The sequence below is a fragment of the Notolepis coatsorum genome (genome assembly GCF_963971535.1).
Source record: "Notolepis coatsorum genome assembly, chromosome: 14".
NCBI classification, from domain to species: Eukaryota; Metazoa; Chordata; class Actinopteri; order Aulopiformes; family Paralepididae; genus Notolepis; species Notolepis coatsorum.
In genome coordinates this window covers 48,643,201-48,667,912 of record NC_140178.1, presented here as the reverse complement: position 1 = coordinate 48,667,912, position 24,712 = coordinate 48,643,201, and the positions used below count along the sequence as shown (strand labels likewise).

Here is a 24,712-nt window from a genome sequence, read left to right as displayed (position 1 = left end):
CCCGGTGTGAACGCGCCGGCCGGTTCGAGATTACGTTTGGGAACCGGCTCCGGCACGGTGTGAAAGGCCTAACAGTGAACAGCATGCAGCAGTGAGCCAGCCAGGTGAAGTGTAGAGATAACGTGTTACTCCAGGCTAATAGGTGGACAGCACGCAGCAGTGAGCCAGCCAGGTGAAGTGTAGAGATAACATGTTACTCCAGGCTAATAGGTGAAGTGTAGAGATTAGGGATGTTCGATATTGACTTTTTTACCTATACCGATATTGTCCAACTCTTAATTTCCGATACCGATATCAACCGATACCGATATTTGCAGGGTCCCCCCCCCCCCCCCCCCCCCCCCCCAAAAACGGAATAATTTCAGGTAATTAACATTCCATATCTCTTGTCGTGGAATTAACACAACATTATGCATACTTTTGACAATAAATAAAATCAGAATTTGTTCTTACTTGCTTGCCTGGGTAAATAAAGGTTAAATAAATGTTAAAAAAATAAAAATACAAATTCTATAACCGATACCGATAATTTTCTATATCACATTTTAATGCCAATATCGGCCGATAATATCGGACATCCCTAGTAGAGATAACATGTTACTCCAGGCTAACAGGTGAAGTGTAGAGATAACATGTTACTCCAGGCTAACAGGTGAAGTGTAGAGATAACATGTTACTCCAGGCTAATAGATGGACAGCATGCAGCAGTGAGCCAGGTGAAGTGTAGAGATAACATGTTACTCCAGGCTAATAGGTGTTTTTCCTGATTACTGCACAATTCCAGCCAGAATGTTTGAAAGAATAAATAGACTTGGTTTCAAAGCCTCATTCCACAGCTCTAGTGTGGGAACATTTTGGGTTTAAGCCGAATGAGAGAGGAGAGCCCATTAATAACGTGATTGAGCCGGCATGTCAACTGAATACCCATTTCATTCTCCTCCTCTGAGTAAATATTTTCATCTAAGTGCTGAAAAGCAGTCAGGAGAGGCTCAGTGTTTTGGGTCACGCATCAGACTCACCGAGACAGGGGGGGGATGAGACGGGAGTAAAAATGTGTCGTCATCCGCACCCTTCAGTGGCTGTGTCATCCTCACGTGTCGTCATCCGCACCCTTCAGTGGCTGTGTCATCCTCACGTGTCGTCATCCGCACCCTTCAGTGGCTGTGTCATCCTCACGTGTCGTCATCCGCACCCTTCAGTGGCTGTGTCATCCTCACGTGTCGTCATCCGCACCCTTCAGTGGCTGTGTCATCCTCACATGTGTCGTCATCCGCACCCTTCAGTGGCTGTCATCCTCACGTGTCGTCATCCGCACCCTTCAGTGGCTGTGTCATCCTCACATGTGTCGTCATCTAGGGCTGGGGCGATAAAACGATAACGATAATTATCGCTATATATTTTAACACTTTGATTGCCTAAGGCTAAATTCATGATATACCATCCGTTGCCAGCTCTATTTAACATGGAGAAGTTCCCCTTCTTTGCAGGGCTATAACTTTTTAAATTCTATTGCTAGATTGCCATTATTAGGGCCCATTCAAGGTCCTATATGTATTGTTCATTGTGTAGCAACGTTAAACTTTTTCATTCACATATTCATAGTAAAATATGGTCTAAAGTATAAGTATGTTTTCATCTCTTTCTGCAGCTTTCTCCAGAACGTGATTTATAGCCCCAAATGCATTATATTGATGATGAAATACAGTTTGATAGCGATCGGTGCCAGATGAAAAATTTCAAATGGACGTGCTTCTAGGAGTTTCTACGTATCATCTGATGATGACCGGGCGGGGGATCGTTTATAATTCCGTGGGCAACGTTATACCATTCATCTAATGTGGGTCAAATGTTCATCATAGCAGTTAGTATCGAACACGGTAATAATAAACGCTAAAACTCACCCCAGTCTTTGCGGGCCGTTGGGCGATCAGCGTGGAGAAGACAGTTTTCAATTATGGGATGTCGAAATACCGGATCTATTTCCAGGTTGTATAATAGTATATACGTCCAAATCATGTTGTTTATTGAGTTAGGGCGAGCGATCTATTATCCAGTGTTTCAAGATGGAGTCGCAGGAGCTATAGAGAGTGCCCGGAAGTAATATGGGTGATCACCACTTAATCCACATGACTTCCTTTTTGGCGCTTCTGCCGATCGGCCACCAGATGGCGCTCTTGAACCGCTAGAGGGTTGAGAGGAGGCCAGCACTGTGTCTCGGGGCTGCGGAGGAAAAATATGATTTCGATCACAGATTTTTGAAATATTGATATTAAAGACGAGTTAGGGCGTCCTCGGCAACTTTAGCATGGCTAGGAAAGACGCCTAAACACGTTTTCGGCACTTAAAGTGTTAATAATCGATATCGATCGATAATAAAAAATATATCAATAATTTTTTTTTTTTTGTGACCTGCAACAGGGCAGTTTTAAAACCAGAGACGGTGGACAGACTTGTTTTTCTTGCCTGCAACTTAAAGTAATGGCTTTGCTTGTCCAAATGACATTACTGACCAAATTGAGATTTATTTTTCTCTTGTCCATTTATTTTGTTTGCTTTCTAATTAAAAATACCGTCTGTACACAGTAGGCCAGTGGTTCTCAAACTTTTTACACCAAGTACCACCTGAGAACGTAGCTGGCTCTCCAAGTACCACCATATGACCGGCGTTAAAATACAGTCTATTCAGCTATGCACAGTTCACGCAGGAGGCAAATGTATTCCTAATACCATTATTTATTGTTAACTTTTGTCAGACACAGCCACAATGTACAAAGGGATAGCACTAGAACTAGCAAACGCTTCCACACAACTCATACAATGCAAGGGGCATTGAGAACATAATGAACATACGGCACGGTGGTGTAGTGGTTAACACTGTCGCCTCACAGCAAGAAGGTCCAGGGTTCGATTCCCGCCATGATGCCAGGTACCCAGGTGGGGTATCTCCCAGGCCTTTCTGTGTGGAGTTTGCATGTTCTCCCCGTGCTCGCAAGGGTTTCCCCCCGATAAGATAAACCCAATGGAAAAACATGCACAACAATAGATCGCTAACGCTGTGGCGTCCTTGACGAAGAAGGAGCACTTGGATTGGTCCCCTGGCGCGGCTCACGTTGACGCATGTCTGCTCCCGGCTGCCCTTGGGGGGGAAGGACAACGGGATGGGTTAATCGCAGATACGAATTGCATGCATGCATCGCATGTGTGCCGATTGATGACCTCTGAGCAGGTCCTAAATTATTTATTATAATAACTAGGGATGCCCCGATCACGTTTTTTGCAACCGATACCGATCACCGATCGTCGTGAGCCATATCGGCCGATACCGATCCGATACCGATCGTTTTTGATTAAAAGAAATTAAAATTTATTTTATATACATTTTTTTTTATAAAATATATATATTATATAATTAGACTTGTGAATCAAAACTTGAATACACAGAAAATGCAGAAAAATTTGGAGACCCGAGGATGTATAGAGGCAGTGGGAAGTTTGATCTATTTGGCTACATGCACTAGACCAGATTTAAGTTTTGTAGTCAGTAAACTTTCCCAGCATCTTTCTGAACCAAGTGAAGAGCATTGGAACACTGTAAAACATGTGTTCAGGTATCTTAAGGGTACAACAGACCGTGGCTTATGTTTTAAAAAGAATGATACAGGTGAACTAGGCCTAATAGTCCACAGTGATGCTGACTGGGCATCAGACGTTGTAGACAGACGTAGTACCACAGGGTACTGTGCCAGTCTAAGTGAGAGAAGCTCTCTCATTTCATGGAAGAGTAGAAGACAACCAACAGTTGCACTTTCTACCTGCGAGGCAGGATACATGGCCTTAGCATCAGCCATACAGGAGTGTATGTATTTGCAACAGCTACTCAAGGGTATTGATGGATGTCAGTATGCACAAACCAAGGTTTATGATGATAACCAAGGAGCTATTGCACTAGCCAGGAATCCTGTAAACAGGCAAAGATGTAAACATATTGATATAAAATATCACTTCATAAGAGAAACTGTGAATAGTGGGAGGATATGTTTGGAATATTGTCCTACTGACAACATGATTGCTGATGTGATGACAAAACCAGCCACTAAGCTACAACTGAAGAAGTTTGCTCAGTATTTGTTTGGCACTTAGTTAGAGTGAAAGAAAAGCATGGATGTGCCAATATGTTATTTTTTTTGTTGTTGTTTATTTTGTATTGCAGGCCAAAGAGGGAGAATATATATATATATATATTTGTTTTGTACCACAATAAGCTAAGTTCGAGTGGGGGTGTTAAATATATTATTATTATGTGCGCCCTTGCTCATTTGTGTTCTACAGAGGGCGATGTAGTAAATCCAGTATGTGACGTCACTGACGTTTCCTTTCCATTCCTGTTCCGGTCTATTATTTGTGAATGATTGTTGTTGATATATATAGCGGCACATTTCGCCGTTCTGAATGAGTGAACTCAGCTGTAACATTACTTACTGACTGTGGATCGCTCGTGCTATCGCGCAACGTGATTGGTTGTTTCAAAACAAAGTGGATCTGGGAAATGAAGTGTGGATTCGCGCAAAATGAATTAATATATATACATTTAATAACGTTAATTTTTAATCGTTGGGCATGGGGGGAGGTATCAAGTCTTTTCAAGTCAAGTGAAGTTGCGTAGCAACAACAGACAAGAAGTTGACTCAGAATAACTCATGTACAAATACCGATATGCCCTACTTTGTTTACTTGTTTATTGCACAATGTCGCTCTATTGGTTGGATTCTTATTATATATTATTACTATTGTATTATGCACATCGTTGCGGGCAATTTCATTTTATAAATAATAAAAAAATATATATATTAGACACGCTGGGATTCAAACCCCGGGCGTCGGCTTGAAAGGAATGGGCATAAACCACTAGACCACGGTACTAGACAAAATATATCCATTATATATCCCTTATAAACAGAGCCCACCTGGCACCTCCACTAGCTATCTACACAAAATATACACATTGACTGCTAATTCGACAGGTCTTAACGGTTTAATTATTTTATTCAGCAACATTGCGTACACAAACTTATTGTTACCAAGAAGCATTACACTAACGCTTTCTTTTGATGAAATGAATGGACAAGAGAGCCGTACGTCGGCCATCTAATGAAGTTAGATTTGACACGTTTTAATATATACACTTTGACTGCTGAATTGACACGTTTAACTTATTCATTCTTTAATTCAGCAACATTCATTCATGCAGTCTGTAGACATACTGTAGGACGTTGTAGCATCCTATGAATGAAGTCACCAGCTGTAATGGAACTGAATGGAACTCGAGCTTAGTCCAGCGCGGAGCTCCTCCAATGAATGAACAAAAATACAACGCCTCAGTGAATTATTTAGTTCAATGGGACATTTAGTTTTTAACAGTGAACTAACTTGCGCTAACGTGAGCTAACAGCTAACAGCTAACAGGTATCATACCTACCTACTATACTTGCTAGAGCCGGCGTTTGTTGATGTCAGGAGCTATCGGTAGCTGGCCGGCTAGATACCGTTCGGTTAGACAATGCCTCATCATGTATTAAACTAAAAGTGAATAGTTGACTGGGTCATTTTGTAACGGTAGCTAAGCTAACGTTAGCTCAGGGAGACGCCGACACGACACGCCGTCCTCCCATGTCTCACTAGACTAGACCCGTGTTTACATGCGTGCGGGAGGGGCTGGACTCGAGAGCAGACGCCGCACCACCGGTGTCTGAGACAGAACTCAGCGACAGCGAGTGATCGGGTTTGACGATCGGTGAAAATAAAACATCACCGATCACCGATCGCATATTTATACTGAATATCGGCCGATAACGATCGGTGGCCGATCGATCGGGGCATCCCTAATAATAACTAACATTCTCAAAATTAAGAACAACTGTATTTCAGCAAATGTACTTAATTCTCTCTCTATCTCTCTCTCTCTCACACAGCAAGCAATTGTCCGTCATTCTCTTTCTCTCACACACACACACACACACACACACACACACACACACACACACACACACACACACACACACACACACACACACACACACACAATTATTTTGTTACAAAAAGTTAATTTCCTGCATTCTGGTGCAGGAATTTTTGAATGTTTACCCTTTAAATGCCAGTCTTTGTGATGGGCATCACAAATTATTGTAAAAAAGAAAAGAAAACACATATTCAATACATTTTTGAATGTTTACCCTTTAAATGCCAGTTTGTGTGATGGCATCACAAATTATTGTTAAAAGAAACACACAAAAAGTAAAATATTTTCAATATATCAAATGCAAAGTACATTTTTATGGGGGGGATTATTACAGGCTAGGCATGTGTCAATGATTAGCAGCAACACAGATTTTGATGGATTTTTTGTAATGTCAGATTTAACACCAACTCTTTTCAGAAAAGTGGGAGTATTTCATTTTTATCTGACATTACAAAAAATCAAAAAAGATAAATGGTTATGATCAGGGCTGAAGTTGAATTAAAGATTTATGACTACTCTCTGTCACAGTGATCTCCTGGTTGTTCCCCACTTAGGTTATCTAATTATCGCGCCGCCGCAACCAGAAACACTGGCCTGGCCTGCTTCTAAGTTCAGTGGCCTGACCGCAAAACTTATTTTTTTGCTTTTTTGTAAATGTTTTCAAGTACCACCAGCAGTACCACCAAGTACCACTAGTGGTATGCATACCACAGTTTGAGAACCACTGCAGTAGGCTATGTGTGCTAGCAGAGCTAGTCTCCAGTCGCGAGTCATGGTGCACGTGTGGTGGTTTGTCCACCAAAAAAGCGCCAAAAGATAGAAAAGAAACTAGCAGAGCCAGAACTATTCAACTCCCCTGGAGCCACAGCCAGCAGAGAAGCCGGTTTACTTTAGCTTTCAAACCACCTGCAGTCGGAACTGGAGTGAGGGGCTGTAACACTAAAGATGGCGGCAACGACAAATAATTGCTGCATTGCCTGCGGCTTGGGCCAGTCGTCATACTATCTCAATTGACAGAGGTAGCGGGTGGAAAGTCGATGGGTAGGGATTGGACGTTGTGGACAGCGACTCCTACAGGTCGGTTGGGTGACGCCTGTACAGCAGAGACAGGAAGTATCGGGGGCAGCGTGAGCCTCCCACGCGTTACTCCTCGCCACTGATAGTCCGCGCTGTCTGGTGAAAAGATGCGACAGCTGCCTCCTCGTGTACCGGAGGGGACACGTGATGCAAGGCTTCTATCCTCACTACAGCCGACCAGTGGGAGGCATAGTCTAGCAACGTTCAAGACAGGGGAGGGGAGAATTGGCGATACGAAATTGGGATGGGAGAAAAAATAGAAAAATAAAGAGAAAAAGTGGACACATTTTTTTTTTTTAATGTATTAAATTATTATACTTTTTGTTAATACTATAACAATATCGATAATTATCGAGTGGCTGTGTCATCCTCACATGTGTCGTCATCCGCACCCTTCAGTGGCTGTGTCATCCTCGCATGTGTCGTCATCTCTCCCTCATCATTCTCTCTTCTCTCCCCTTATTTAGCTTTTTAAAAGAATCCGCTATAGACGGCTTAATTTGGGCACTTGCTTGCTTGAATGGGTTGAATAGGTAATAGTCATCACAATGAATACGCTTTTTTTAGACTACGCAAAGTTACCAGTTACGTTATTATAATATAGACTGTAGGTAGACATTCCTGGCATGCTCAACTAATAGAAAGATAAGCAATACCAGTGCAATATGTCAAAATATAATCTTAAAATAGATTCTTTGTTTTAATTAACACAAGTGCCACTAAGTCAAATATGAACTGCACTTCCCAAAAAAGCCCTGAAGTGCCAACTTTGGTTGCGGCAAAATAATATCATTATATCAGTGGCATAAAATGGTCTTAAAATGACAATAATATTGATTATTGCAATTATTTCTGGGACACTATATCGTCCAACAAAAATCATGACAGGCCTAATTGTAAGCATTTCATGCCTACTTTGATGTGGTAATAATGTGTAAATTATATAATTAATATAAAAATGTCATGAGAATTTGCCTCATTTCAGCCTATTCACAGATGAATGGTATTCTTAGGGACAATTGACAGCCATAATGGGCAATATGGAGAAAAGAAAAGATCACAATAGATGATTTTCAATACTGGTATACAGTATATCTGAATATCTGCTGGGTATTGAAAATACATATTAATACAGTTGATCATATTGGACTGCGTGGTTATTTAAAGTGTATCAAACTGAAACTAATTGTCAACTAACATGCTCACATTTCTTAAATAGATTTGTGTGAAATGCGACTCTAAGGTCAGATTCAGATTCCTTTATTGAGCCATTTGTGTAAAAACACATTGGTAATTGTTGCAGCAATACAGTGTATGCATTTTCTTTTCTTTTTTCACAGTAAACAACACCAACACATGACAAGAAACGAAACAGTGCAGTGGAGGATTAATCAATAAAATACATATATATATATAAAGTGAAGAGTGCAGAGTTCCAGTACGGACTAGTGCAGTGCAGTCAGTGTCATTGTGCCAGTGTCACTTGGGGGCAGAGGGGGGGGGGGGGGGGACCTGAGGCATTGATCAGCCTGGCGGCTGAGGGGAAGAAGCTCAGTCTGTGACGAGCTTTCACAGCCTTTGGGATTCTCAGCCTTCTCCCAGAGGGGAGCAGGGTGAAGAGGCTGTGACAGGGGTGGGATGGGTCGGCCATGATCTTCCTCGCCCTCTTCAGCGCCCTGGAGTCGTGCAGGGACCTGAGGGAGGGCAGGGGACAGCCGATCACCCTCTCCGCGGAGCGAATCACCCGCTGCAGCTTGGCGAGATCTTTTGCCGCTGCAGCGGGGAACCAGGAGATGATGGAGTGGATAATGATGGCCGTGTAGAATTGGGCCATCATGGTCCTCGGCAGTTTATATTTGTTTAACTGCCGGAGGAAGAACATCCTCCCCTGGGCCTTCTTGAGCAGGCCCGTGATGTTGAGCTCCCACTTCAAATCCCTGGAGATGGTCATACCGAGGAATCGGCATGACTCCACGGAGGCCACCTGAGTGCCTCCCAGTATGATGGGAGGGGGCAGGGCTGCTTTCTTCCTGAAGTCCACTACCATCTCCACTGTCTTTTGAGCATTGAGCTCCAGGTTGTTGCAGCTGCACCAGCTCTACAGCCTCTCGATCTCACTCCTATAGGCCGACTCGTCCCCCCTGGAGATGAGACCCACCAGGGTGGTGTCATCAGCAAATTTCAGGAGTTTGACCTAGGGGTGTAGAGAGGCACAGCTGTTGGTGTACAGGGAGAACAGTAGTGGGGACAGGACGCAGCCCTGCGGGGAACCGGTGCTGGTGGACCTAGAGCTGGAAATGCTCTTCTCCAGCCTCACCCGCTGAGACCTGTTGGACAGGAAGTCCGTAATCCACCTGCGAGTGGAGGCCGGCACCTGCAGCATGGATAGCTGCTGCTCCAGGATGGGTGGAAGGATGGTGTTAAAGGCCGAGCTGAAGTCCACATACAATATCCTGACATCGTTGCCTGCGTAGTCCAGATGTTCCAGCATGTAGTGCAGAGCCATGTTCACAGCATCCTCTGTGGATCTGTTGGCTCTGTATGCGAACTGCAGCGGGTCCAGCACAGGATCAGTAATGAGCTTCAGGTGGGCCAGGACAAAGCGCTCCAGGACCTTCATGACCACAGAGGTCAGGGCGACAGGTCTGTTGTCATTAAGGCCCGTGACCTTGGCCTTCTTGGGGACGGGGATGATGGTTGAGGCCTTGAAGCATGCTGGGACGTGACACAGCTCCAGCGATGCATTAAAAATGGTGGTAAACACCGGTGCGAGCTGGTCAGCACAGTGCTTCAGGGCAGAGGGGGAGACAGAGTCCGGGCCGGCCGCCTTCCGAGGATTCTGACTAGAAAACAGCCGTTTCACCTCTCTCACACTGACAGAGAGAGGGGAGGGGGGGGGGGGGATGGGAGGGGGGGGGGGGGGATGGGAGGGGGGGGGGGGGATGGGAGGGGGGGGGGATGGGATGGGGGGTGGGGGGGATGGAGGTTGTGACCGAGTGGGTGAAGGAAGAGGGCGGGGGGGAACCTCTTTCTCAAACCTACAGTAAAATGTGTTTAGCTCAATGCTATAAAAATGAATGTCCTGCCAAAGTTTCTTTATATATTTCAGTCCCTCCCAATCCAAGTCCCTTCTAAATTTTTCTCCTCCCTGGACGGATTGATCAGACGGTTTATATGGCGAGGTAAATCTTAATTAAACTTACTTTAGACTATACAAAGGGAGGACTGAAACTTCCTAATTTTAGATTGTATTACTTGGCGGCACAAGCCAGATTTTTGGCTCAAATGTTTGAGGGGGACCTCTCAGCCTCATGGTTGAACATTGAATGTCTAGACATCAACGAGACCGCCCCGTCTGATACCTTGTACAAATGGGACGTGAAATCAATTAAGACCATCACCCAGAACCCCTTCATGATCCATTCAGTCCAAACCTGGTTAAAATTACAAAAAAAACACAATAGCCCTCTATCACCTAAAACCCCCATATGGGGAAATAGGCTTATACCTATCTTATACCAGAATAGAGACTTTGAGTCCTGGCCTTTACAAGGTATCACTCGACTGGAACATTGTTATGAAAATGAGGTTTTTATGTCCTTCCAGCAAATGAAAGAGAAATATCAACTTCCTGGAAGAGATTTCTTTAAATACCTGCAACTGAGAGATTTTGTGAGGGTTAACACTCAAGGTCAATGGAAACTCCCAGAAAAATCTCCCATTGAAAGTCTTTTTCATAATGATCAAAGGATGGTGAGAACCATCTCTCAAGTCTATAACACCTTACTACCCTCTCTGCCGACCACTGAACCTGATAGGTCCAGGACTAGATAAGAGAGAGATTTAGACACAGAAATTGATCCAGGCCTCTGGGAGGACCTATGTAAAGATGGGGTCACATGCACACTAAATTCAAGATATAGACTGATTCAATTCAATTTCCTGCATCAGGTCTATTTTACCCCCTCCAAATTACATGGGTTCAACTCTAGTATCTCGTCCCTCTGTTTTAGGTGTGGCCAGGAGGAGGGCACGTTCCTTCACTCCACTTGGCATTGCATCAAACTGCAAAGTTTCTGGGAGCGGGTCTGTGAGGCCATATCACAAATTCATAATATAACATTTCCGACTGATCCCGAATTATGCCTCCTTGGTAACTTTACAAACTCAAACCTTACACGCAGTCATTCCATCAAGCTTACAGAACTCCTCCTGGTTATTGCCAAAAATGTGATGTGTTTGTTTACATATGTAGGGACCTCTATCACTTTATCTTACACATTTACAACCATTTACCATAGGAGTATATAGGCACCCACATGTACCGGTAGTTGTTGTTATTGTTGCTGTTATTACTGTCCTGTAATTGTCTCAGTATTGTCATTTGTGTATGTTTTGAATAATGGAAAATCAAAACAAAATATAAAAAAAAAAAAAAAATGTGTTTAGCTCGTTCGCCAGGGGGAGGTTATCAGGCGCCTGTGGTGACTTCGGCTTATAGTTTGTAATGGTCTTGAGGCCTTTCCAAACGGAGGAGGAATTCCCCTCAGAGAGCTGCTGCCGCAGTTTCTCTGAGAAGCGAAGTTTCGCCTCCCTCACCTCTTTGGCGAATTTGTACTTGGCCTGCCTGAACCGATGAGCATCACCACTGAGCCTGGCCACCTCCTTCTCCGACCTCAGCCGCCTGAGTTGGGCTGAAAACCAGGGCTTGTTGTTGTTGTAGATCTTCCTAGTGCGGAGGGGGACACACACCTCCTCGCCGAGGCTGATGAAGGATGTCACAGTGTCTGTAGTCATCCAGGTTGTTTCCAGCCTCAGGCCCCGCCATATACCCGTCATATCTGTAGGATGTATGCTTGTTTAGAATGAGAACCATGTTGACTCAAAAGACAGGTTCAGTTTCATGGAATCACCTGGAATTAGGTTCTCCACTCCTTCACTGGCTTCCAATGAACCCTCCTGTTGGTATTTAAGACCAAAAATGGCACAAGTCCAACCTGCCTTCAGGAGCTTCTCACCCCCCAAACCTCATCCCAGACACTAAGGTCCAACCTACCTTCAGGAGCTTCTCACCCCAAACCTCATCCTAACACTCAGGTCTGGCTGCTCAGACCTCCTCACGTGTCCTGGACACTCAGGTCTGGCTTCTCAGACCTCCTCACCGTGTCCTGGACACTCAGGTCTGGCTTCTCAGACCTCCTCACCGTGTCCTGGACACTCAGGTCTGGCTGCTCAGACCTCCTCACCGTGTCCTGGACACTCAGGTCTGGCTGCTTAGACCTCCTCACCACGCCTCAGACACTCAGGTCTGGCTGCTCAGACCTCCTCACCACGCCTCAGACACTCAGGTCTGGCTGCTCAGACCTCCTCACCACGCCTCAGACACTCAGGTCTGGTTGCTCAGACCTCCTCACTGCACCCCGGACAAAGCTGAACACTGTGGGGGAACATGCCTTTTCAGCACTGGGCCCACGACTGTGGAATCAGCTCCCAGAAACAATTGGAGCCTCAATCAGAACTTAAATACACATCTCTTCCACACATGCACAGGGGGCAGACACACACACACACACACACAGTAAGCAACATAAGAAGCACTGTCCATATGTCAGTTTGGGAAATATCTTTGTGGCGGGTCTGTATGATATTGTGGTGGGTTGCCACAAATACATCTACACACTGGAATGGCAGGTTTGGAGCATAATCAGTTCATAAAAGACAGATTTTATTCAACAATTCTATTGTTTATTGTGTTTTATGAGGGAATCTTCTTATGCATGCACAGTCACAGTCTAGGGGAAGCTCGCAGAGGAAGCATCCAAAATTCAATTAGAAATCCACGATGGCAGCATGTCAGTGTCTCTGTTCAGTGTCTACTAGCTACCAGGCCAGCCCCAGGCTACTAGCTACCAGGCCAGCCCCAGGCTACTAGCTACCAGGCCAGCCCCAGGCTACTAGCTACCAGGCCAGCCCCAGGCTACTAGCTACCAGGCCAGCCCCAGGCTACTAGCTACCAGGCCAGCCCCAGGCTACTAGCTACCAGGCCAGCCCCAGGCTACTAGCTACAAGCCCAGCCCCAGGCTACTAGCTACCAGACCAGCCCCAGGCTACTAGCTACCAGGCCAGCCCCAGGCTACTAGCTACCAGCCCAGCCCCAGGCTACTAGCTACCAGGCCAGCCCCAGGCTACCAGCTACCAGCCACCACCACTAGGCCAGCCCCAGGCTACTAGCTACCAGGCCAGCCCCAGGCTACTAGCTACCAGGCCAGCCCCAGGCTACTAGCTACCAGGCCAGCCGGAGGGCTACTAGCTACCAGCCCCAGGCTACCAGCTACCAGCCACCACCACCAGGCCAGCCCCAGGCTACTAGCTACCAGGCCAGCCCCAGGCTACCAACACCAGGCCAGCCCCAGGCTACCAACACCAGGCCAGCCCCAGGCTACTAGCTACCAGGCCAGCCCCAGGTTACCAACACCAGGCCAGCCCCAGGCTACTAGCTACCAGGCCAGCCCCAGGCTACTAGTTACCAGGCCAGCCCCAGGCTACTAGCTACCAGCCCCAGGCTACCAGCTACCAGCCACCACCACCAGGCCAGCCCCAGGCTACTAGCTACCAGGCCAGCCCCAGGCTACCAACACCAGGCCAGCCCCAGGCTACCAACACCAGGCCAGCCCCAGGCTACTAGCTACCAGGCCAGCCCCAGGCTACCAGCTACCAGGCCAGCCCCAGGCTACTAGCTGCCAGCCCCAGGCTACTAGCTACCAGCCCAGCCCCAGGCTACCAGCTACCAGCCACCACCACCAGGCCAGCCCTAGGCTACTAGCTACCAACACCAGGCCAACCCCAGGCTACCAGCCACCACCACCAAGCCAGTGCCAGGCTACCACCACCAGGCCAGCCACAGGCTACCAGCTACCAGCCACCACCACCAGGCCAGTGTCAGGCTACCACCACCAGGCCAGCCCCAGGCTACCAGCCACCACCACCAGGCCAGCCCCAGGCTACCAGCTACCAGCCACCACCACCAGGCCAGCCCCAGGCTACCAGCTACCACCACCAGGCCAACCCCAGGCTACCAGCCACCACCACCAGGCTACCAGCTACCAGCCACCACCATCAGGCCAGCCCCAGGCTACCAGCTACCACAACCAGGCCAGCCTGAATTCCCACTGACTGATCGGATTGGGTAACGTTGTCCTAGCCTAGGCAAGGCTACCACCATCAGGACAGGCCATCAGCCAACTAGACCAGGCTACCAGCCAAGCTACCACCATCACCAGGCCAGGCCATCAGCCAAGCTACCACCATCAGGCCAGGCTACCAAACAAGCTACGCCCAGGTACTGAATGATGGCATCATCTCGCAAAAATCTTAGGAACATAAATGAAGTTGAACCTGAGTTTGTAACTAGGGACACTCTTAAAGAAATGCTGAATCAACAAAAGACTATTTATGAAGAGATGTTGAAAAGACAGGAGGTATCTTTTATGGGCTTTACACAAATGATCCTTGAGTCAACAAACAAAAAAAGGATTGATGGAATTGTGAGAGAGTTCCAGGACATGTGCAACAGTCTGAAATACTCTCAGAAGGACATTGAGGAAATAAAAGCAACACAGGCTGGCTGTGGATAGAAATGCTCTGAAGGACTTCACTCCACTCCAGTTCAGTCTGATGCCATTCTTGAGCAACTTGATTATCTGGAGAACCAAAGCAGAAGGAACAACATCGTAATTGATGGAATAACCTCGGATCATGCAGACAAATCAAATCAAATCAAATCAAATCAAATTTATTTATAGGGCCCGACAACACACGTTAATGTCCCCATGGGCCGTACAGGTCTTCTTTAAACAAGTCAAGAAGACAACATAACAATAAGTCAAGAACAGAACAAGAACACCATAGGGTCCAAACATTTTTTAGATGAATGCAAATAAATGAAAGAATGCAAGCACTCCCAGACATACCCCACGCGAAGGTAAGGAAAAACTCACTAAAACCTAACAATAGGGAAAAAAGCTCCACAGGCAATGTGGAGGAGAGAAACCTTAGAAGGGCCGTTCAAGGGGGGATCTCCCTTCTTAGATGTCGGTGATAGTAGTGTTGCAGACGGACAGTTGGTAAGCATGCACTCATGTGTGTGGTGAAACACAGATGAGTGCATGCAATAGCAACTGTACATTTTGAAAAATTAAAGATCAAGTTCAAGTTCAAGTTCTTTAATAGTTGTCATACAGAAGTACAGAATACTTTCATACAAAATGCTTCTTACTGTTACGCTCCAGAGACTGCTAGACAAGATAGTATCAAATAACATAATAACATAATATAGCATGAATTTAGAAGAAGAAAATGAGGTCACAGTGTTCGGTATAGACATATGTACAATGTTCTGAGTTACCATATAATATACAATACACAATACTATGCAGTGTACTAATGTACAGTACTATCTAGTGCAAAGCAGAAATGGGATGAGGTACAATTTTAGGTACAATTTACAGTAAGGTGTACGAGTTGTAGTGCAATCCTTCATCCATAAATATAAAGTGTGGGGAGTGGGTGCTACAGTGTGTTTGTTTAAAGTGGGTGTGTGCTATAAGTGTGTGGAGTGGGTGCTACAGTGTGTTTGTTTAAAGTGAGTGTGTGCGTGTGGATGTGTGTGCTATGTGCGTTTGGTGGTTGTTGTTGTGTAGTGTTCATTCATTGTTCGTTTAGCAGCCTGATGGCCTGGGGATAGAAGCTACTTCTGAGTCTTTCTGTGCTCGCCTTGAGACTCCGGTATCGCTTGCCTGACCGCAGCAGTTCAAAGAGGCAGTTGTTCGGGTGACTGGAGTCTTTAATGATTCTCTTAGCCTTGCCCTTGCAACGCTTGTAGTAAATGTTCTGGAGGGTGGGGAGCCCCCCTCCAATTGTGCGTTCGGCTGAACGTGTCACTCTTTGTAGTCTGCTTCGGTCTTTTGCAGTGCTATTCCCAAACCAGGAGGTGATGTTGCCGGTCAAGATGCTCTCTATTGTACATGAGTAGAAGTTCTTAAGGATCTTCTGGCTGACTTGGAACTTCTGGTAGCTTGGAAGATAGAGCTAATAGCGATAGCAACTGAACATTTTGAAAGATTAAAGATAGAGTTGATAGCGGATCTATTTGAGGCATGGACTGAGACAGGGAAAAAGGTGCGTGAGCTGTTAAACACCAAACTGAAAATGGAGGCTGACTCAATTCAGATGGAACGAGCCACAGAAGAGGTAGATTCAGACGAGAAGCTGAGAAACCCAGAGGCATCATTGTGAAACTCCTAAGGTTCAAAGACGAGGAGCGCATCATGGAAAGAGCAAGAGCACATCTGAAGAACACCTCAGTGTACATCAATGAGGACTTTTCAGAATGGCTGAGGAAGAAGAGAGCTGAACTTCTGCCTGCAATAATGATATTAATAATTATAATAATAATGCAGGACTTTGGAGAAGTCTTTATTTGGCATGCAGTGACACACATGCGATGGGCGTGCCGCGATGGGCACACACACAGGAACACACACGTGCAATTGTTGGGTCGCCGATGCGAACGAGTCTGAAGAGCTGGTAGCAATGAAAGAAGCTTGAGCAAAGGGTAATTATGCCATAATCAGCTATGGTTTTCTTATTGTGCGTCCAAAGAGAGAGGGATGAGATGGACATCAACCTAATCTTAATGACATTTGTTGACTGTTTTTTGAGGTTGCCACTTGCCAGTGAGAATGTGCCATAATGCTGATTAATCTACCAAAGAAAGGACTAAGAATTGCTCACCTAAATATCTGTAGCCTTAAAAGTAAGGTGCAAGAATTGAGTTCTGTATTATTTGAAAATTATTTACATGTTATAGCCTGATCTGAGACACATTTGGATACATTTATAGAGGATATGGGTAGCAAGGCATGGAGGAGGTGTAGCTTTTTACACTCGAGAACAAATACCAGTCAAAGTGAGAACTGATCTAAGTGTATCAGGTGTGGAAATGCTATGGTTACAGAGGCATCTACCTCATCGTAAACCCATTATAGTAGGTTGCTGCTATAGACCACTAGGCTCAAATACTCAGTACCTGGAGGATATATGCAAACATTTGCAGACCGTTACTGACATAAACAGTGAAATATATTTTGTTGGGGACCTGAACATAGACTGGTTCTCTAAAACATGTACACTGAAAAAGAATTTAAAGGACGCAGCCAGTGTTTATAATCTATCACAGATTGTGCATTTACCCACAAGAGTTAATAGCAGGGGCATGGGAAGATCTTCCTCTACTTGTATAGATCATGTTTTTATTGATACGTGTCCAAAGGTTGTATCGGTATCAGTAGGCTTTAGTGATCATAATATCATTGCAGTGGCAAGGAAAACTAAGGTGCCAAAAGCTGGGCCTAAGGTAATTTACAAAAGAAGTACACTTTTGTGAAAATGCATTTGTTGAAGATCTGAACAATATAGAGTGGGATAGTGTGGTTAAATTAACTCATACAGAGGAGGCCTTACAATTATTTATGAAATTGTTTTTAACCATCTGTGACAAACATGCCCCCGTGAGGAAATTAACCGTCAGAGCAGCAAAAGCCCCCTGGCCTGATTTGGAGTTAAGGTGTCAGAGAGGGAACAACTGAAAATAAACTGCTATTACATCTGGCAGCTCAGATGATTGGCAGGCTTGTCGTTCACTGAGGAACTAAGTCACAAAAATGAATACTCAAAGAAAAAACAATACTACCAATTCAAGTTTGAAGAAATTAAGGGCGACAGCAAAAAGTTATGGAGAACCCTTAATGAAGTAAAATAACATGAAAAAGACTCCCTCATTTATATAATCTGGTGGTGGATTTATCACCAAACCTCTAGATATAGCAAATTATTTTTATAATTATTTCATTGAAAAAAAATAAGGACTCAAATGTTGCCAGTAGTGTTGAGTAGGCTCTCTGAGTCAATAATTAAGCAACAAATTATGTACAACAAAAAATATGAATTTGATTTCATGAACATTAATCTAGAACACATGGAAAAGCTTCTCGTGTCTTTACAGTGTGATAAACCTTGTGGCTACGATAACCTGGATGGTAAACTACTTCAACTGTCAGCAAGAATTGTAGCAATGCCACTGTGTCATATTTTTTATTTAAGTCTGAATGAAGGTGTTGTTCCTCGGATGTGGAAGGTGGCGATGGTCACTCCTCTACCAAAAAATACCAAAGAATCTTTTAACTCATTCAACGCCAGCCACGAGAAAAGTTGGGTTAACTCGCCAACCGTTCAGCGCCATTCACGAGAAAACTTGGGTTTTAATCGTTATTTCTTTCTTTTATTAGAATGGGTCTGAGCTTGCAAAAGGGCAAATACCGCCGCCTACGCCTTCCAGCAGGTATTGCACTCTATTAGAAATGGTGTAGTTTCTTTTCAGGGCCGATCTGAGCCGTGCGGGCAGGGTTTAAATACTCAGACGAGGCAGGCCTTTACAACGATGGCATGGTACACTAACCCCGCTCGCCCGTTCATGTGTAACGCTCTGTAATGTGGGACGGACCTCCACGAGCAGTAGTTCAAATGGTGATCAGATAAATTGGATTATTTGTTTTGCATTACATCAGAGACGAGGTAAGAACACTATATATAAAATCTTGCGTTGATCTGATATTTCTTTCTACCACAATCAAAGCTATGTGTGTGTGTGTGTGTGTGGCTGTTTACCGTTGAGTGGGAGGAGGTGGCGGGGGAGCGCCGCGCTACGAGGGCCATTTCATTCTTGCATGAGGAAGGATAATAATGATAATCTAGCGTTGATTTCAGGAAGATTCGATAATCAGGCGAAAAATGACAACGTGTTTAGTGTATTCCACTACTAAGAATCACCAAAACTATATTCATATTCAAAATGGTATAAAACGGAAATGTACGGATGAAAAAACAATCAGTTTTAGGCCTGCCACGATAACACATTTAGCTGGGCGAGTAATTGCCCCCGAAAATATCGCGATAAGCGATATTATTGCGACCGGTTAGAGATTTTTTTTTTTTTGGGAAATTTATTTCCCAAAAGTTCTCAATTTTCACTAATATAATGATAATAGCATAATAATGCAAGGACACCGTTTCAAAGTGCAATAAACTTTTATTTAACATTGGAAGACATTTTAAATATCCTAAATAAAAAAATGCTCAGTTTGATTTATTATAAAACAAACTGAAACTGAAAACAAGCCCTCTGTCTGGCTTTTTGTGTCATCCTTTTAACATGTACATGTATTATTAATGTACCTTGCGCCGCGGTACCATGTACAAAATGTTAATAAAGTGTGAGGAAAAAACTGGAAACGTAATAAATAAAAAGGCAGTGAAACAATAATCAAATAAAGACCAAAATATATACTATCTCTATTGGAATGGAGACTTCAGCACAGGATAAACTAGGGATGGGCAAAAATAATCCAGATCGATTGATCACATGATGTACTCGAGTACTCGTGGAGGAAAACGCTGTACAAAATAAACGTATTTTCCGGTGTTTTAGACTTTTATTTTGAAGCCCACCGCTCCGTCTTTTCCGGTGTTTTAGACTTTTATTTTGAAGCCCACCGACCGGACCGGAAGTATTGTTGTGATTATCCTAGCAGAACCTATGAGCGGACAACTTGTCTCATCCGGTTCTGTGTTTTTGAGCTAATGATAAAACAAATGTTGAGATTGTTGGTGAACAACTAACTTTAGGTTAGTTTTAACGTTAGCTACTAACGTTAGATGCAGCTACTACAGGCAATCAACGATGAGGAGGAAGCGTCAAATCCGTATATAATAGAATAGTAGCCCTGTGGTGCGTAGGCACGACTCGAAACTACCTGTTATAATAAATTAATTCATGTTTAACTTGTCCCCGTGTCCAGTCCTTTGACTAGCCCCACCCGTTCATTGTAAACAATAATGCATGTAATTGTATTAACGTTATTCTGTGTTGTAGCTATGCTATACGTTGTATTTCGTTTGTTAGCTATTTAGCTAATGTTGTTAGCATTGAATGAGCATCAACGCTCGATCTTTCATCTTTATTTAGCAGTCCAGTTTCTCCGGGCAGTAGCGAGTAACTACTTGGGTCTAAAAATAGCTTTTTTTTTTTTATCCACTTTTTCTCCCATTTTCTATATTTTCTCCCATCCCAATTTCGTATCATCCAATTCAACCCTCCCCTGTCACGAACGCTGTTTCTTGCCTCCCACAAGCCGGCTGCAATGTGGACTAAGTCATACATAGCACAAGTCCCCTCCGGTACTTGAGGTAACAGCAGTCGCATCTTTTCACCTGCGCAGCTCGATCTCTCAGTGGCGAGGAGTAACGCGTGGGAGGCTCACGCTGCCCCCGACACTTCCTGATTCTACTGCGCAGGCGCACCAACCGACCTGTAGGAGTCGCTGTCCACAACGCCCGATCCCCACCCATCAGTTTCCCACCCCCTAATACGGCCAATGTGTATTAGTATGAACGACCAGCTAAACTGAAAGCAATGTGGAGCGCTGGGCTCGAACAGGCAAGCCCAGCGGCTCCGTCATTCGTGGCGAGCGCCTTGCCCACTACGCCACGTAGCCGCCTTGGGTCTAAAAATAGCTAACGTTACACTACAAATAACGCTACTTGGTTAAAAGGAGCAACACTATTGAGAAATGTAGTTAAGCTATGTGGCGTTGCCCCACGGAGCTCCCGTGCTGTGCTCTGTAGTAAAGCCAGCGGCCCGCCTCCCCACACGGAGAGTGACTGACGAGGGGTACTGGTTCCGCCTCATTAAAACAAACTCGCAAATAGCAATTAATCGCGCCCGTCAAAATCATTGCATTCATTTTAATTATAGCGGCAATTAATCGATTTATTGCTTATCGCGGCAGGCCTAAGTTTTGTACATGTTGACTGGAAGCAACTCACTGACAATCGACGGGTGTATTAGACCCATAGCTATAATATAAGATATATATATATATATTTTTTTTATTATCTTTTTCCCCCTCCTCTTTTTCCGATTTTTCTCCCATCCCACTGTTAGTCTTTATGCCAATTCCCAACTCCCTTCCTGGTTGTTGCGCACCCCCCCTACTGTTGGTCCGAGAGGCCGGAGACTATCACATGCTCCGACACATGCGCAGCCAGCCGGCAGCCAGCCTGGCAGCTCAGATTCTCACTGGGAGAGTGTAACGTGTGGAAGGTCACACTACCTCCCTCCAGATCCTTCCTTCACTGAGCAGGCGCCCCGACCGAACTGTAGGAGTATTTTTCTGTTTACAACGCCCAGGACCCACCCATCAGCTTTCCCACCCTCTAATACTGCCAATTGTATTAGTACGGACGACCAGCCAAACTGAAAACAATGTGGAGAGCTGGATTCGAACACGCGAACCCAGCGTCTCCAGCATTGGTGGTGAGTGCCTTGCCCACTGCACCACCTAGCCGCCCTATAAGATATATTTTAAGCACTCGCAAATCTCGCAGTCCCCCCATTGATTAAAGCGATGGCGTACTAGTGCCGTCTGGCGCATTAAAGGAAAACGCCAACATTTTGGGAAATTATGCCTCGTTTTCTGCTTACGCGTCCGGTTCTGTGTTTGTTGGTTTTCGTTTGCTAGCAGCATATCAACACCAGCCATGGGAATACTGTTTTCTAAATTGTGGAGGCTTTTAATCGTTAAGGTAAGAGGATTTGAAGGCATGGTATCCATAAACTTCAATCGGTTCGGATCCTTTGAATGAAATGAGAATGTAAACAAACACTGGCGTCACGTTAGAAAGTATCACTGCGTTGCGTGAAATCACTGACTGAGCCCAGAGAGGAGTGGTTAGGCAAAAAATAGTTCTGAGTATATTTGCTTAGAAAACGTAAATGTCGAATTCAATCATTTTTTATTTCTCCACGTGGTAAATACACAGGTCACAACATGTTTGCAGGAACGTTTTGGAGTTGTATTTGGAGTGTATTTCGTGACTGTAGGGGACTGTAGGGAACTTCAGGGTAAAGGACTGCCCCACTTCCAGTGATGAAGCTAAGCTACTCTAACGGTGCGGGCGTTCCCTAAGCCTACTGCACGCACAGAGAAGAAAAGGGTATGTATCTTCTTGTCTAACTCCAGGGAAGATGGCAAATAAGCTAATTTCCCAAAATGTTGGCGTTTTCCTTTAAGCGATGGCGCAGAATGAGTTAAGGGACAAAATAGTAGACCTATCAGTATCCTTCCTGTTTTGAGCAAAATCATGGAGGGTGTTGTATTTAAACAGATTCAGCACTATCTCAGAAAACAGCATCAACACTGAATTCCAACATGCATATAAAGAGGGTTATTCAACATTTACAGCCCTTAACACAACTAACAGATGACTGGTTACAAAGTTAATGGTGGGCACTGTACTATTGGACTTCAGTGCAGCTTTTGATCTAATAGATCATGAGTTGCTACTAATCAAATTATCTGCTTATGGATTTAAAACATCCGCTATCAATTGGATGAAAAATTATTTATTTAATACTAGACAACAGTGTTTTATTTAATGGTACCAAGCTTTAGATCACTACAATGCGGAATTCCACGAGGGAGCTGTTTAGGACCTCTCCTATACAGCATATTCAATGATATGCTGATGATACTACCATGTATTGTATGCATCAGCAGACAAGACTGAGGAGCTTAGCAAAGTCCTCAAAAGTGAGTTGATGCTGGTAACGGATTGGGTTTCTGAAAACAAGCTAAAATTGTATATCTCAAAAAACGAAGAGTGTTACTAGGCTCCATGCATGCTTTAAAAATAGACCAGAAGCTAATCATATCTTTGCAAGGAGTGATGATTGAGCAGGTTACTGAGGCCAAATTATTGGGTGTCACACTTGACAAAACACTTTCATGGTCCACTCACATTAATAAGCTGGTTGCCCAAATAAGCAGAGGCATTTCAATCATTAGAAGGTGTGCCTATTTCATAACAGAAAATGACAATGGTCATTGACAAAGTAATACAACCCCTAGTCTTATCCCACCTTGACTACTGTCCAGCAGTCTGGTCTAGTAGTGTGGAAGGGATGCATGCCAGGCTGTCATGGTTGAGGGGGGAAGCCAGACTGGCTTGTAGCATCATCCTCTTTGGTAGAAATATCTGTACCTTGAGAGTGCCTATATGTTTATGTACACAGATGATACATACTAAAGATCAACATGTTTATAATACCAGACCTGCAGCTATGGAAAGATTCACGCTTCCACTACCCAAAACTAACTCATTAAAGAAAACTGTAATGTATAGAGCTATGTCAAACTGGAACAAACTGCCATTACATCTAACACATATTACCAGTAAGACGAGTTTCCAAAATAAATTGAGAACAGCGATTTTACAGAAAGAAATAATTTTATGATATACTTTTTTTCTTTTCTTTTTTTAATGCAAATTAGGGCTTTGTGTGGTGGTAGGTGAGAGTTGGGACCTCTGTCACCTCTCCACTTATGTGGAGCTTCATTCATGTAGACATACAAATGACTATCTTTACTGTCATTATTATTCTTTGTTTTGGTGTTGTTGCTTGTACAATGTGCATGGAAGTATTGTTTTATTCTGATTGTACAATGATTTTATGTTTGAATGTGTTATGTTATTTTGAGAGGACCCCAGTAAAAGTAGTTGTTACTAAATAAACTAAACTGCCATTGTACGCATATAATATGTATGTAACAAATAAACTTTGACTTTGTGTTTATACTTTATATACTTGTGTGTATTAGCCAGGCATAAAACGCCACTCTTCTCACAGTTTAGATCAGTTTACATCTAATAAATGCTTCAATGTGTCAAAAAGTTACTTTTTGTTTTGATTTCTGACATGTTACACAATGGCTCTTGGCATCAGACTTATACTCATCAGAGTATCAGGGAAATTCTCAGATACTGATACCCTATTTAGCCTAGTATCAGACCCATCAGATAATGATACCCTATTTCAGCCTGGTAACAGGCTGATATTAGATACTGATACTCTATTTAGCCTAGTATCAGACCCATCAGATAATGATACCCTATTTCATCCTGGTATCAGACCCATATCCCATACCAGTATTGATATCGGTGCATCCCTAACATTTGCTACCCTCCTGAATGTAGTTAGGTCAGAATATGGCAGTTGATGCTATAGTATCTGGGCTCCAAGATGCATATTTCGAGGTATTATGAAGTATTATGTTGTGTGACTATACTATATATTTCTCTCTACTCCAGGTACGGATGCCACCCACGCTGACCACATAGAGACCATAAAGAGTCGTAGTTATGTTGGGCTGACGGCCGACCAGAGGTTTCTGCCAGGAGAGCTAGGCATGGGACTGGTGGAGGGTAGGTATATACACACACACACGCACGCACACGCACGCACACACATGCACACACACACATTTTAATACTTTATTTGGTTCCACAAATTATATTACATAAACAGGGAATCAAATGTATCGGGGCCAAGCAGCACTGAACACTTAAGGGTACACATAGCACCTCCACATAGCACCTCCTTCTCCACACACACACACACACACACACACACACACACACACACACTGACATATATATATATAT

General features: G+C 44.2%; 1 protein-coding gene across 1 annotated transcript in view; it reads left to right on the top strand.

The window, feature by feature from the left end:
- top3a (DNA topoisomerase III alpha) overlaps positions 1-24,712 on the top strand; it is a 147,931-nt gene that overhangs the window by 101,334 nt on the left and 21,885 nt on the right. Inside the window, exon 14 of the mRNA XM_084329100.1 lies at positions 24,359-24,472. Within this exon, the coding sequence (XP_084185226.1) occupies positions 24,359-24,472 (114 nt within the window). The remainder of the gene's footprint in view (positions 1-24,358; positions 24,473-24,712) is intronic.